The following is a 17,343-nucleotide window of genomic DNA, read 5'->3' as shown; positions in this document are numbered from 1 at the left end:
TCACATATACACACCACATACATTCAGAATTCAGAAGTTCGATTTCAGAAGTTCAGATATTCGATTCAGAATGACTTGAAACGCCGAGAAAACCTAAAAAAATCTTTTCTTCCAGAAGTTAATAATTATTTAATCAATAGTGGTATACCACTTATTTTCACTTTAATCTATGGATCTGCAGTGCATATTCTGATAGAGTTTCGCGCGTGCAAACTGATATCAAACAGTATGATTTTTATAGCCGAATTCAGCAATTCAAAACAAGGTTTTCCATTGCTGAATTAGTTATGTAATCGCAAAAATGTTTCTGCGAAAGTCAACGGTGTACCCTCATGACCACATTTCGATAGAAATATATATTCATAGCCTACATTAAAAATATAGATAAGAATTGATAACAATGAAGACTCCCATTTTGCACTAACATGCATTGAAACATACAGTATTTTCGTTTAGTTTATAACAGGAGACTCAGTGAAATATTATAGTAACATCTGTTCAATTGTGAAGAAAATATTAATATATATCAGTTAAATAATAAGGAGAAGATGGATTACAATAAAGGTAAATTATTTTAAAGGTTTACACAAATTTTACTGAATTTGCAAAAATAAGATTTTAAATTATATCTATTATATCTATTATTAATTTAATCTTCTCAAGAGTTCTTATATTAGTTCCACCATGTATCTTGATGGTTTATATTTCATAAATATGTTTTCATTTAAATTATTACTTGCTGAAAACATTTATACTGACAGTACTCAAAACATAAAGAGTGGTGCATGGCATTGTGCCTTAAGGCAAATTGCTGGAACTTTCCGTACCATAACTAAATATCTAAGAAATAAAAATTATATGTACTTAATGAACAAAAAATGTAATGAATATATTAACGATATTTCTCAATATTTTTTAATAGATTATTATAAATACTGTAAATTAAAAAGTTATTATTGAATTGGAAGACGTATATATACTTAAAACAAATGTAAATCGAGCCAAAATAAAACTAGTTGTGTATGGCATCGTGTTTAAAGGCAAATTACTGGAACTTTCCGCACCGTAACAAAATATTCAAAAATTATTATAAGTACTGTAACATTTATAAGAATTATATAAACTGAATTAAAAAGTTGAACATTAGCCAGAACTAAAATTAAATTCTCAATTATTTTCGATATACAAAAAAAAATATTTGAAAAAAAATTTAAATAATTTTTTTTCCCAAAAGTAATTGTTTGTCAAAATAAGCTGATTATTTTTAAATCATACAAATTGCATGCTTAGCTCACTCAAAAACTGCAATTTTTAGCGCATTTAGCTCTGTATCTCCAAAACGGCTGGACCTGCCTTTGTGAAAAACTAATCACCACTTCTCCCCGTCATTACGAATTGAATGTTTTTTAAACCATTCAAATCAAATTCAAATGAAAACGTGGACGAAAAATTGTAACCATACATACATACACACACACAAATCATTTTATTCTGAGGTATGCCAAAATGTTCAGAAACCTTCAAAACGTGAAGAAATGTAAAAATTTTCAATTCTGATTTATGGACGATTACAATAACTTACTCTACGGGAAGTTAAAAAAAAATATCAGGACGAGGACTTTAGTCAAAACATGCGTTAAAAAATTATTTAGTTCATGGTTATTAGTGTAACGCTCCGAGATTATGAAGTGTTCTCAATAATTGCTGCAAGAATTTTACAATTAGTTAACATAATTTGTTTATTAAATTACTGTGTTTTTTTGGTAACTACGTTTTTATAAGTTGTTTATTGATTTACCATGTTATTAATATATATTACACATTGCAGCACAACCACTTCACCAGCAATCACAATTTGGTGGAAGACCTCAAACTCAACAACCAGGACCACTCAGAGCGAGTGCAATGGTAATTATTTTATAAAAATAATATATATATATATATATATATATATATATTATTGTTGCTCCCAGGAGCTCAAACGCTTCCAAATTGATTAAAAAAATTCTCTGAAAGTTTTAGATTTTCATATTAACTTTAAGATAGTTCGCACTCCAACCAACGTTTTTTTGTTCTTATTTCTAATATTTGTTGTAAATGTTTTATTTATGAAAAAAAGCAAATGCAATGTTATTCTCCAAATTTTGATTCACTTGTCGCAAAGTTATAAAATTTAAAAAATTAAATGAAATTTTATCCATGTTATTTTCATAAGAAACTGTCTGAAGTGCCTACAGTTAATATAAAGATCTAAAATTTTCAGAGAATTTCCAGTTATCAATTTGGAAGCATTTGAGTCCTTGGAAGCAAAAAAATTAGAAAATATCTACTCTAATATAGAAGTATGTAGTGTATAAGGGTAGTAACAACATAACTTTTGTTTATATTTTGAGTTCCATACCAATGTTTACACAAAAAAGTCAATTTGAAAAAAAAAACAAAATTCTCAAGTATATAAGTTTTTTCACTTTTCAAAAAAAGTTTAATGCTTTATCAAAAAAGATAATTTTGATACGGTAAGTTTCAAAAATTTGCCTTAAGGAACGATGTTCCACATTAATTAGAAAAAAAATATTTGTGCTTATAATTGAATGTTATATTTATAGAAGATAATACTTTGAAGCAATGCCGTCAATATTGACATTATTCATAGCAAATGATTAAACTGCGCTTTTTTTGCAAATATCGTGATTATCAGGAAAACCAGAGTGGAAAATCCAGTCGGTGATTAGATTAAACTGTTGATTTTGACTTATTTATATTATACAAACATCATATATTATGTAAATATGCAGGTTAAGAATCGGTACTAGTATAACAATATTTTAACTTTAATATAAATATTAATGTCATTTCATGAGAAAAGAACCAAGAAAAGACAAAAATTATTACATAGAGTGATTTTTAGATTTGAGATTTTGGCGTTTTTTATGTTTCTCCATATTTGCAGTCGATTTTGATTTGAATTCGTGATCAGCAAACAAATTATATTAACTAGTGGTGTACGGCATCGTGCCTTAGGGCAAATTGCTGTTACCGTAATGGAATATTCGGGAAATATTAAATGTTTTCAAATAGATTATTATAAATACTGCAAATACTGTAACTTATATATGTTTACAGAAAAGCAAATAAACAAAATTAAATCAATCGAATTTAAAATGAAGGACATTATATAAACTGAATTGCAAAGTTAAAATTATTTATTTGAAGTATTTAGGTGAGCTTTAGAACTTTAGCTAGAATTAAGATTAAAATTCAGCTAGAAAAATTGAAAAAAAGTGCACGTAAGGTTTACACGCGATTGAAGTAAAACTTATTTGCTACTGTACAAGATGGCATTTAAGTCAAAATAAATACATCATATAACAATTTTGAATAATGTTTATTAGTGATGAGGTAACACTCGTGATGCACACATTTATTAGTGTCGTCAATCATTCTACACATTTATATAATGATAAATTATAAATTATATATTTATAATAGCATTAAAAGTACGTATAATATTTAAAAACAATAATGTAATTAAAGTCATACTTCAAATATGGCATGATCGGCTTGTCATTGTAATTAGCATTTAAGACTTGAACCTTAATTAGAGAAATTAAGAAATTGCTGATTAATAAATTCTATAATATTCGTTTACATTACACAGTGGATTATGTTAACCAACGCCTGAATGAATATTGTTTTCACAATTTCACTCATCATGTAATAATTGTGTTTGAAGAACTTCATGTAATTAAAATTAACATACATTCATTGACTGCTTGTATTTTTTTTTACTTTTTCGTTGGCGATATAATCGCATTCTTTGAACAGTTGTAATATCTGTCTTGCCTAAAAAATATTTTCCATTTTAATAGCTTCAACGATTTATAGAAGCTACGAAAAATATAGAAATTATTTCTAATGAATATGCTTAAGTTTAGTACACAGCACAAATACTTAATTTGTTTTATTATTTTCAAGGAACAGGGTAAAATATTCTTCTAATTCAGGCATTTCTCATTAAGTCAAGATTTGTACTACGATGTAACTTTAAAATGTTTATTTATCTTTGCCGATTACCTTGTTGATATCGGTACGCATACAACGTTGACGCCGGTACGCATACAACGATAGATTTTTATTCACATACACGACGACTAATCACAATCTACCCGTATAGAAATGATTTCATCGAGAGCGAATAACGAACAATTCGAGCGTAACGGACTTCCGTTGCATTTGTACCGATTTACACCCTAGTCGCGCCTAAAGAAGTTTTACTTCAAAAACTACTTCTTTTCTTAAATTTTGATGAATTTTTAAAATTAAACTACTTGACGTAAGGCCGTAATATATCGCAAAAAAAGTTTCATAAAAATCGCCTTAATTTTTTAACAGTTAATTACAAGGAAACGGCTAGGTAGACTTTCATCTGAAACAAATCAGTATCATTCCCAACTAATATCTTTCGAATAGTTTTTGTTTTTTTTTTAAATCGATTCGGTAGTATGAGCTTAAATGTGGACGAAAAGTTTAACCTTTCTCCAAATTACAAAAAAACGGCTCGGCCGATCGTCGCACAAAACTAACAAACAATAGTCCTCATCGAGATACATCCAATAAATTTTTGAAATCGGTCCAGCCGTTTTTGAGAAACGTCAATTTACGGCAAAAAATCTGTTCAAGTACACGCACACACACATACTTTTTCCAAATTTGGTTTCATTCGATTCAGAATGGCTTGAAACGTCGAGAAAACAAAATTAGCGAATCGGATTTTTTAATGAAAACATAAAGTTCTCCGTCGGAAAGTTAAAAATTAATAGTTCACGAACGAATTGGCTCTCAGCTCGCCATCTAACAAACAAACCCAAAACACTGGCGCCCTTCCAGTTCGGTTCAGAAGTCGAATGAAGGAATGAAGGGCAATTTTGGGTAAAATAGAGCCAATGTTGTCACATTTGTCATATCAAATGATAAAAAAAACTGTCAAAATGATATGTATTTGCTTACGTAAAGTTAGAATTTATGTGTAAAACACTGGATTGCACAGCAAATACATAGCATTTAGTCAGCTTTTACTACCACTTAATATGAATAAAGAGCGTAAATTAGTGTTGCCATAACAACGATATGTTACGGTCTATTAATGAAAAATTGGTTCCCGAGTCATATGAGTCGATTGAAGTCGATTGATTCGGTTAAGTCATACAAGCCGCAAAATTTGTTACAAAATTAAAATCAAATACTATCCTTTCAGCAATCAAAAGCACTCCTGCAAGTTCCATTCTCACCTGCAAACAGTTGTCCAAATTGTGGTGTCGGCTTCGTCACTGACAATTACTCCTGCTGCGCGGTCTGCCTAGGAGCATGCTGCTTTCCTCTGGGACTTCTGTGCTGCCTGGGAATGAAGGAGAGATCCTGCGTCAACTGTGGAGCAGCTTTTAACTAGGATATAGAGAAAATTATGATTTAATGTCTTTGTAACTGTCATTTTTATTACTTGATTTTAAATATTAGATCAGATGTTTCATTTTATGAAATACAAAAAATATATATTAAGAAGACTTTGTTTTTTATGATTGAATTATATAAATTGCTCAAAAATTGCACTTTTAGGACACATAAGCATGAGACTGTGCACTATAATTAATAAAATCGCAGATGATATAAGTTGTTGTTAACAATTGCATCCAATAATTTTTACCAAAAGTGAAAAGTTTGGAAATAATCAGAAGAAATTTTTATCTAAATAGTTTTTTTTTGCATAGTTTTATTGTCAATCAAAATAAAATACATTTTTTAAGACAATATGATGTTGATGTTAATGCATTAAGAGATTATCTCCTATGAGATATCTAACTTATTTTTTTTATTTTTGACGTTTTATTTGAGATCGTATCGCCATTTTTTTCAATCTACGTATGGCGTATTCCTCGCTCAAATCTTTTAAATATTTGTTAGGGTGACCATCTAAATAGTACATCTCAATTTCTATCAATTAAGTTTACTTCTTCACAAATTTCGCAAGTTTATTCAGAAAACTAACTTCTTGAACATTTTTTTCTCCAATTTTTCATCTAGGTATATAAGGGAGTAATTATTATTATTGTGAAAGAAAGAAATTATTTGTGTATATATAATATCAATCTAGAAAGATATTGGGTACCACAAATGCAAAGGATAGTAATATAATTTTTAAATATAATTTTGCAGTTATTTTGTTTACATCATTTTCCATGACTTTAATTTTCATTCTTATAATATGAAATACCTACTGCAAAAAAATTAAAGTTAATAAATGAAGTCAAATATTTTATGGCAATTACTATTCGACATATTTTAATATTATATTATTACATTATTAGATTTAAATATTTCATTATCTGGAAATTTTATTTTAAAAATATCAATCGAGAAAGATTTTGGGTACCGCAAATGTAAAAGATATATAATTATACTCCATATATTTTTTAAAATAACTTTGCAGTTATTTTGTTTACATCATTTTTCATGACGTTATTTCTTATTGCCCTGAGTCCATGAAAATAATATACCTACTGCAAAAAATTGAAGTTAAAACTTTTAAATTTAATATTTTTTGGCAATTACTATTTGACATACTATATTATTATATTATCAGAAAATTTTATTTTGGAACGAAATTTCTATACAAATATTTTCACATAATTTCAGAGTCGCATTAACTATTTTGAGAACGATGTATTTGTATAATAATTATGATTTGAACTTTCATTAAAACTTCAATTTTTGTTCATGTAATTTAATCATTTTTTAAAAAAGTTTGTAATATTCTATTAAACATAATAAATATATTGAAAACCTACAATATTTTATTTTGAAACTAAATCGTGATACAAATATTTTCACAGTATTTTATTCTCATTAGTATTTTTTACTACATATTGATTGTGACCTTTATTCTAAAATCAAATTTTAATATTAGTATTATAACAGAATTTAATCCTCACAATACCTAAACAATGTATTGTTGTCCAACCCTAATACATTTTTTGATTTCGGAGTCAATTTTTCTATGTTAATTTTTTCAATGCCGAATTAACCAAATACATACAATTTCTTTACTTCTAAATACTATTTCAATTTTGAGACCTATTTTTTTAATATTAATTTTTTATCATTTGAAATTAAAAGATACAAATAACGCTTTTTACTTCAAACAGCTATTTTTTCTAATTGATTGTTAAAATTTTCTTTGAGGATTTTAATGAATCTTTGTAAGGCGTTTAAGTACCTGGTATTAATGAAGATACTAAAATATTATAGTCCTACGAGCAGTGCTGGATTACCCCATAGGCCCGTGAGGCCCGGGCCTAGGGCGGCACGATATGAGGGGCGGCAAATTTTTCAGAATGTTAAAATTTTAAATCCGAAAAATTGCCGCGACGATTTATTTTAAGGATTGATCCTGATCTAGATAATTTTCTATGAAATATAATGTTATTCGTTTTCTATATCAAACTTATTCGAGGGCGTCTCATTAATATTTTTATTGATGTATCATGTTTGAAATGAAAATTTTCAGATTGATAAGCTTTTTTGGAGAAATATTGAAGCTCTGTTAATTTTTTGTAACTTTATTAAGGTGAATCTTACAAACAAAACGCTTTAAAATGGTTTTAAATGGTCTCTTATTTTATTTCGGGAATTAACATAATATATTATATATTGTTATTTTGTGATAATTTAATTATTTCTTGGTTCGTATATAATTTTATTTTTCTTTAAAATGAATTCTATAAGATAAAACTGAACCCAAACTGAAATATCTGACAATTTGGCGTGCTTAGGTTCATTGATCATTTTTGACCACCGATTGGAATTGCCTTCACGGGTAAGTTATAGTAATTCGAAAAATGAAACGTAAATGCAATTATTAATAAATATTTACGTTTCAAAACCTTCTTAACATTTTGGCATACCTTAGGAAGAATGGATGTATGGATGTGTATTTGCAGTTACATTTTTTTGTCGACGCTTTTGAGACGAATCAATCGATTGAATGATTCAATTGTCGGGAAGATGTGCTGATTAGTTTTTGGTAATGACAGGTTTATCCATTTCGGAATAGGGGGCAAAATGATAAAAAATGACTATTCAATTATTTAGAGAGCCCTATTTTCTATCAGATTAAAAAATTCAAAACACATTAAACTTGTGCAACAAAATGAAGAATTTACTAAATTTTTGCAATGGCACAGTGCAGAGTGAGCTATTTGGTAGTCAAAAATAATCAATCGACATTTGTACATCAAATTATCAGATTTTTTACAAAAATTTTAATAATAGTACAAATTTTGTTTTTATTTTTAACTTTTCGCGGGGTAAGTTATAGTAGTCGCAAAAAAATTGAAAATATTTTTTTTGCATATCTTTACATTTCAAAGGTTCAGAAAAAATAGATGTTTGTGTGTGCGTGCGTTTTATGTACGTAATATCTATGTATGTAATTAGGACGAATACTAATTTTTTGTCCACGGTTTCGAGAGATCAACCAATTAGCATGATTCAAAAAGCATTCGATTCTTACTGATAGGGAGACGTGCTGATTAGTTTTTGGCAAAGGCAGGTTTAGCCATTTCAAAGATACTGGACAAAAAGTGCATAAATATGGAAATTCGGTTTTTGAGAGAACGGAGCGACCGATTTGAATGATTCAAAAAACATTTTACTAACATTGATGAAATGATGAATTAACCAATTTTTGGGGAGGCAGGTTCAGCGATTATGAAGATCCAGAAAAAAGTTATAAAAACAACAATTCGTGATACAAAATGATCATTGGACATACGCACATAAAATTACCACATACTTTATAAGAATACTAGCAAACCCGACGAACTCCGTTTTGCCACCAGATGGTTTCGTGAGAAAGATGACGAAATTTTTTGTTTGTTTTATATTTGAAAAGGAAAAATTTGATTTTATTACACAAAAGTAATGTATTTATTTCGATTACAAAATTAGGTGTTTTTAGTTGAACTTCTTTAAGTAAATGAAAGTGAATCCGCAAATTATCCGTTTCATTGAAGTGCTCTTTGGTAAACCACATTTTTTGTTTTTTGGTCTGGCGTTAACACAAACAAAGCGGATGGTTTTCCAACTTGTAAACAGGCAACGTATAACTGCCCATGTGAAAAACTATCTATTTGAAATTTATCCCGCAAACACTAAGCGATTCGCCTTGCGACTTGTTAGTTGTCATTGCGAACGCAAGGCAAACTGGAAATTGTAATCGTTTGAAGTCAAACGGAAGACCAGTCGGAATCATTGGTATGTCACGAAATCGCCAGCAATTTTTGATTGAACGGTAAAGTTCAGTGCGTGTACATAATTATTCTTTGCGGCAAGAATTGCTCGTTGACTTAACCAAGCATAATTCTGATAATACTCACTATAATGTCATTACTCGAATTTTTAATTACGGTGCGTGAAGTTTCAGCAGCTTGCATTAAGGCACGATGCCATGCACAACTAATTTTCTTGGATATAAACCTTGCGGAGCCCGAGACCTTTCCAACGAATGCAAATTGTCGAAATCGGTTCGTGCGTTTTGGAGTTATTTCGTCAGGAAAGAAAACCCGACTTATTTTTATATATATAGAAGATTAATAATAAGTGCAAATTTTGTTAACATTGCTTTGCAAAAAAACTTTAAATTTTCAAACAAGTGCTACTTCGGGAAGTTAACAATAAGTCAGCCCTAGTAGATAATTTCTAAAAATGAAGTAATCAAATATGAAAGAATCACAGTCGGCTTACTTTCTACAAAAATACGACATAAGGAAAAGATTCAGGGCGTAAGGTTCTGATTTCTATTTGCACTTTTTGCTTCGTATTTTCAAGACGGCTGGACCAGCCTTAGCGAAAAACTAATCAGAATCAGTAGGAATTGAACATACATACATATATGCACACACTTACCCTATGCAAAGTTAAAAATTATATCTAAATAATTTTAAAAAAAAGTTTAATTAAAAAAGTAAAATTTTGTCTGTCAAAAAGGGCGCCTGAACGGATAGGGCCTAGGGCGCCAGAGAGCTTAATCCGCCACTGCCTACGAGAAGTAGTTAAATTATGAAAACTAAATTAACTGATGGTGCTGTGAGAAAATACTCTTTGGTGTATGTATTAGCCACGTGTGATTTAATAATGTGTAACAAAAAAAATCTTACAAAGTAAAATAAATTACAAAAATTTCTTTCATTATGGCGCTCTTCAGCAATTCTAGATCACTCTTAAATTAATATAGCGATTTCATATTGATTAAGTTTATTATTCACACATGTCGGGAAATTAATGGAACTTGTTTTAAGGCAAATTTCCACTTATACTTAATTTTGTATAATTTTTATATGTATGTAAAATTATTCGCAACTACCGTGATATTATTACAGCAATCTAATATTGGAGTGTCATCTGTATGTGGTTTCAATAATTCTTTTTCATATTAAGAAACCGAGTGAATTGGTTGAGTTCCCAACTTTTCAAGATGAGTTGAAGTTGTATTTCGGTTTTACACCTTATGATTTTATTGTTATTTATACCATTTTTAATCAAACTAGGCTTAAGTGGCAATTTGCCTCAAATCAAGTTGCAAGAACTTTCCGAAATATTTAAATAACATACATATAGTCCAGTCATTTGGTGCAAAAAAAGGCTGTTGCCGGTACAGTACTCCGGGAATTCTGAAAATTGGTAATCTCATAGATTTCGAGGTGCTCTTTACGAAAATCAACTTTGCCACCTCAAATTTGAACGGCAAGTTGCCGCCATATTGAAAAAATGACGTCAAAAAACAGCTTTTTTAAAATATCTCCATTCTGGCTCATTCTACGATAAAAGTATCTATGTACGAATTAAACTAGATAAAATATCCTACAATTCTTTAGAAAACCGTCTTTTTGTAAAATTGATAGTTTGAGAGTACGGCCGCCTCAAAGTCTTTGCTGCTCTCGCCGTAGTATCAAATCTCTCCATATATGACAGCACTTCGAACTTGACCACATTCTCTCTTATAATTAATATTTTCCATGTTAAATTAAGCGAATAAGATTTCGAAATAAAATAATTTAAATATTTTTCGTTTGTTTGCTAATTTTTTAACACTTCAATGACAAAGTAGCTATAGGTATACTTATAGCTTAAGTAGCACCTTATAGCTTCAAGTAGCTTGAAGCGTTAAAAAATCACCAAAAAAAAAACAGAAAAATATTTGAATTAATTTATTTCTAGATCTTATTCGCTTAATTTAACATTGAAAATATTTATTTATAGAAGGAATGTGGTCAAGTTCGAAGTGCTGTCATGTATGGACAGATTTGATACTACGGCGAGAGCAGCAAAGACTTTGAGGCGGCCGTACTCTCAAACTATCAATTTTACAAAAAGACGGTTTTCTAAAGAATTGTAGGATATTTTATCTAGTTTAATTCGTACATAGATACTTTTATCGTAGAATGAGCCAGAATGGAGATATTTTAAAAAAGCTGTTTTTTGACGTCATTTTTTCAATATGGCGGCAACTTGCCGTTCAAATTTGAGGTGGCAAAGTTGATTTTCGTAAAGAGCACCTCGAAATCTATAAGATTACAAATTTTCAGAATTCCCGGAGTACTGTACCGGCAAAATGACCAAATGACTGGACTAATAATCAATCATTAAAAATTTAAAATTGATAACATTTAAAATTGTGAGAATAAAAATTCTCAATACTTATTTACAAACAAATTTTAATAAGAACTAATCAGCACGATTCCCAACTTTACAAATCAGTTTAGAATTTTTCAAACAAAACTTCTTTTACCTACACTTTCCTATTAATTGTAAAGACACGTCTCAACCGATTTTAGAACTACTGATGTTACTAAAATCAGTGCAGTCCTTTATGAGAAAACGTGAATGAAAAATCAAATTTTGAATTACATTGAAATGCCAAAAAAAACATAAAATTAACAAATTGAATTCAAAGCAAAAACATACATTTATACTTCTGGAAGTTAATAAAAAGGAAATAAAAGTATGTTGAAATTGATGATTAAATTAAAACTAATAGCAATGTTGTGAAATTTGAGTTCATAAAATTAAGAATATCCTAGTTACATTAAAAATAACATAGAAAAAATAATAAATTAGAGGGCAAAATGCTTTCATATTTTTTTAACTTTTATGGAGTCGTCAAAACCAGAATAGAAATATAAATATACAACTCATTATTACAAAATTGATAAATCTACGAAATTCTAGAAAAATCCTTTGTTTTAAATTTAAATTTTGTCTTGACAATTAGAATAAAATCATATAACAATTTCTTATTATGTACAAATCCATGCATCACTCGTAAGTGTTATTATTTGATATCAATAATAAAATATATACCACAACTCAAAACAATTATACAAATATTTGGTTTTTGTTAAGAATTTACAATATAATAAATTCATATGAATATTATAAAATTTAAACTAATTCCATCACTTCCAACTCCGATCTTCATAGTACTTTAAAGCATAGTAATTTTTGTTTTAATTTTGTTATTAACATGTCTGATAATACAGGTTTGAATAAATTTACGAGATAACGAAATAAATGTTTGTACAAGATTCATTATTTTGCCATTTTTTCTCAATTTTAAGGACGAAGCAGATTGATATTATATGTATCACAAATATTATGTGTGAACCTCACAAATTTCATTTGTGTTATTTATGTTACTAACTCACATTTTGTCTCGAAAACCTTGATCATTTCTAGAAATCCATGCATACTAGTTCACTAAGTTGACACAATTTGCCAGATAAATATTTTGAGGTAATGAAAATAAACATTTTATATTTCTGACATTTCAAGACACTGATTACACTATTCTTGTTTTTAAATTTCAAGACACTTACACATATGGTTTAAATAATTTGAAGCACACGTTACACTATTTTCCATTTAAAATTTCAAGATACACTTGATGACTCATCACTTATACATTGGGAATAAAATATTTCACTATATAATAACTACTAAATAACTGAATTAGTATCACTAATTGATCACAAGATACCATTAGATATCACTACTACTTGACAACAATTAGAATTTCCATCAGTGACTTGGCTTAAGCAGCTATTGGAGAAATACCAAAGCATTTCAGTGTTTTAATTTTTATAATATTTTTAGTTGGTCAGAAAGATTACCATCAGATATTCGGAGTCCGGTCGTCGTTGCAAATGACCGAAAACCGAGCGGGTCTGAATCAAGAAATTCATATCCCAAACTCATCATATGGTAACAGTGGATCAGTAATGACCCTACTGATGACGAATTTTCAAACCTCAGTAAGGTTTGCTTAAGGCAATCCGTACTAAATTTTGCAGTAAGCCCTAAAAACCCTTAACGCACTAGCGTCATCTCACCTTAACAAAGTAAAAATGTTAAGGGCCTCATCCTTCAGGTAACAGCCCACCCAGTGATTGTTGTCAAATCTTAATTAATGTCCAATTTTGAACCTTTCAGGTAATCAAAAATAGCATAGGTAACAATGAAAGTAAAGGAATTATTTTCGTAATTTATATTGTTATATTTATATCATAGTATCATATTAATTTATGATTTTTATTTATTTATAGTATCTTGTATTATATTATTTATAATTTTTATAAAGGATGTTAATATTTTTGTAAGTGCTATGCAAGATGCATTACTAATGACTAATATAGTAAAAAAATGTTTTCCAGTTACTATATCTGCAACTGAAAAAAATTAATTATATCGAATATTATAATAACATTGCTGATATAAATCGCTAAATTTTCAACTAAACTTATTTTTATTTTAAACATGTATGTTGGTAATACACCTTATTATTTGTTGTAGACACTTGCTTGAAAGAAATATTGCCCTTTTAGTAATACGTACCAGTTTGGCCGGGACAGGATTTTTGTTCTGTATTTAGATCTTTTGTCCCAGATTGTCTAGTTTTTCAAAAATTAATAGGTAAAATAACAAAAATTTTGAAAACAAACGAACAAGTGCCAATTTATTTTAAATAATCATGAAGAAGAAAAATAATAGATTTTATACAATGCTCGAAAATCATATAAAAAATATAAGATATAGTTCCTTAAAGCAAGTTGCTGGAACTTCCTGTACTAAAAACTAAATTATTATAAAAAACTTTACAAAACTTTGAAAAAATTAGATTTTTGAGAAATTTTGAAATTTTTGAAAATTCTATATTTTTTCAGATTTTTTTTATATTTCGATTTTTTGGTATTTTGATTTATTTTAAAAATTTTGAACATCATTTTTGAGCAATCACGCTCTGAAAACTGATTTGTAGTCAAAAAATCAAAGGGCGAAAGCGCCGAGTAGTCGTCTAACGTGTAAACATTGGTACGGAACCCATAAAATGTACACAATGTTTGTACTTATTATTATAATCTTTATAAATATCTGATAATACGATGTACATATGTCTAATGTTCATTTTTGATTACCAAACAGCATTATTTTTTACTTTATATTGTTGGATCTCCAGAGACGCTGGCCTGCCTTTACAAAAAATTTATCAGTTGTTCATTGTCAAGTAAAATGTTTTTTGAATTATTTAAATCGGACGCTCCGTTATCTCAAAAACTGAAATACCATTTTTGGCACTTTTTGCACCGTATCTTCGAAATGGCTAGATCGGCCTTTGCCAAAAACTAATCAGCACGTCTCCTTATCAGTAAGTTTTTTGAATTAATCAAATCGGTTGAGTCGTGTTCGCGAAATCGTCGACGAAAATTTGTATCCGCACACACCCACACATATAAATCCATTCTTCCTAAGGTTTGCCAAAATGTTCAGAAACCTCGGAAACTAAAATTAAAAAAATATAAAAATTTTCGATTTTTTTGCGTACGATTACTATACTTACGGGAAGTTTTAAAAAGTATAATTATAGATAGATAAAAAAAGTTTTAAATAAACTACCATAATAAAAATGTTTTTTTATTATAAAACTAGTTAAAACAGTTTTTTTATTGTATTTTCAAAAATCTTGTTATTTTAAAGTCCTTCCTCACGTTCAGATTTCATAATCAAAAATCGTCGTCCCGGATTTGACTTACTTTTAGCCACTCAATAGACCATACATTTTATTCACATTTCTAGTTTTTGAATTGATTCGCAATTTGTAATGTTGTAATATTTTGTTGTATTGAATAATTGCAAGTAATTAGTTCCACGGCGCAATAGATTATATCTCATAACCAATAATAAAAGAAATATCGAAAAAAAATCTTAAAACAGCCATCGCAGATAAAACTGCACGAAAGGCTCCGGCGAGATTCGAACTCGCGATCTCCTGTTTACTAGACAGGCGCTTTAACCAATTGGGGTTACCAAAGTTGACGCGAATATTTTAAGAAATAGTGAAAAACACCGATTCTGCCGCATAACACAAAAATGTTATGGCAGGCCATGTTACGCTTGTCATGTATTTGCTGTGCTTTCAGGCGTTTTACACATAAACCGCAACGTCACTCGTATGTTATAATGCTGGGTCAGAAAGACCCTGTTAGTATAAGTTCGTTTTTCGACATTTGTGCAGTCTCTGAAAAAGCGCCTAACTGCAGAGCAACCTCATGATTTTTGTCAATATTTAGTATGGAAAGTTCTTCATAACATAGCCTTGCCATAACATTTTTCTGTTATGCGGCAGAATCGGTCCCTTAACCAGACAAGCCACGGCGGCCGTTATCAAAGATGTCCCTAATATTTAAAAAACATCTCGAGACAACTAACGCAAATGAAATCGTGACCTTCTATCTAGACTTGTGATTTTCTGTTATTAGACAGGCGCTTTAACTAACTAAGCCACGGGGCCGGTGAAAGTTTATTAGGATTACCAAAGTTGTCGCGAGTATTTTATGAATTATTAAAAAAAAAACTTTAATGTAGACACATACTGCACTAGAGAAAGATGTGTTTCATATATAGTAAATTGAGAGTTTGTTACCGGGACAGCGCGTACGCAGTCCCGACTACCAAAAATTGCGCGCCCGAGTTATCCACATTAGGGACAATCGCAGGGGTCATCCCCACCTAGGTGCAATGGAGGGGCCTCGCCCTGGGGGAACCGCCTTGTTGATCACGGTAACCCCCACGCCAGGTAAGTATGCCTAAGGGTCTCAAGAAGTGACCCAAGCCTTAACCATTCTATGTTTTGCGGAGCGAGTAGATAGGGGAAAACTCTATAGCGCCATCCGGTGGCAGGTATTCTGCGCCGAAACGTCTAGATTCATTTCATCATAATCACATAAATGATAATACTTAATTTAAATTATAAATGTTGAATAAAAAACAATATTAAAAAATAAATAGCGGTTCCCAACATGTATGAATTATTTTATTAATCAATAAAAAAATTATCGGTCAGTCAATGAAAAATCAATATATTTATTTATGAGTGATTTATAAGTATATCGAGTTACTGCTTTTTACACATTATTGAAAAAACGAACACATGTGCTAAATACATACACGGAGTATTTTTGAAAGCGCGACCGAAAAAACCAAATTTCCCAAATTTATTGTAATAAACAAAAATAAAACCTAAAAAAAAAATCCAAATTTCCCCTAAGTTTTATAATTGAACCACTTTTAGTAAGACTATAATATTGTATAATACATACTCTATCGCCATGGATTCATTAAAATCGTCGATAATTTTTTTTTACAATTAATTACGTAAAAACGGCCTGGCCGATCTTTGCACAAAACTAATGAACCCGATTCCCATTATTCTTTCGAATAGTTTTTGTATTTTCAAAATTGATTCAGAATTTATGGCCAAATATATTTGCACTTTTCTAAAGAAACGGCTCTGCCGATCGTATCAAAAAATTTAAATTTTTTGAAATTAACACTTTCGGTTTTCGAGAAAACGTCGAAGTTTAATTTTAATAAAGTTCACGCAACTTGCCTAAGGCACTTACAAATAGTTTAAATTGCTTATTGGCCTCGTCTTTTAATAAAAACGAGGCTCCCAAAAATATTTTACCTCAAAGGGTGTGTGGAAAAAAGTTACAGAAACCAGCAGCAAGGTTGTCTTGACGTTATCCAGACTAAATTTTGAAGTTTGCTTTGGTAATTTTAGCACAATACTGACATCTGATGGCAACTTAACTCTGGCAGGCAGTATGATTCTACCTAGTTTCTGTATAATGAAAATAAATTGTAACGTTCAATTTAATATAATTTTTATTGGAATTTAAATTGCAATAATTATATTGTAATTAACTTTGAAGTATTGTATTCTTACATATCAGT

At 29.6% G+C, this 17,343-nt stretch overlaps 1 protein-coding gene and 1 non-coding gene across 2 annotated transcripts; one reads left to right on the top strand and one right to left on the bottom strand.

Moving 5' to 3' along the window:
- The first annotated feature begins 355 nt into the window (after window positions 1-355).
- On the top strand, window positions 356-5,561 carry LOC113389041 (brain protein I3-like). Its single transcript, XM_026626090.1, has 3 exons — window positions 356-564; window positions 1,829-1,908; window positions 5,255-5,561. The coding sequence occupies exons 1-3, from the start codon at window positions 549-551 to the stop codon at window positions 5,444-5,446; spliced, it is 288 nt and encodes a 95-aa protein (XP_026481875.1). The 5' UTR covers window positions 356-548; the 3' UTR covers window positions 5,447-5,561.
- Window positions 5,562-16,029: 10,468 nt separating this feature from the next.
- Window positions 16,030-16,191, bottom strand: LOC113389841. Its single transcript, XR_003368270.1, has one exon. It is a non-coding gene; the product is annotated as a U1 spliceosomal RNA (small nuclear RNA).
- Window positions 16,192-17,343: the final 1,152 nt, after the last annotated feature.

The sequence above is a fragment of the Ctenocephalides felis genome, unplaced genomic scaffold, assembly GCF_003426905.1.
Source record: "Ctenocephalides felis isolate EL2017-DRISC unplaced genomic scaffold, ASM342690v1 CF-g0.4_SCAFFOLD_03573, whole genome shotgun sequence".
In the NCBI taxonomy this organism is placed as follows: Eukaryota; Metazoa; Arthropoda; class Insecta; order Siphonaptera; family Pulicidae; genus Ctenocephalides; species Ctenocephalides felis.
The sequence above is the reverse complement of the archived record's forward strand: the minus strand, read 5'-3'. Positions and strand labels throughout refer to the sequence as shown.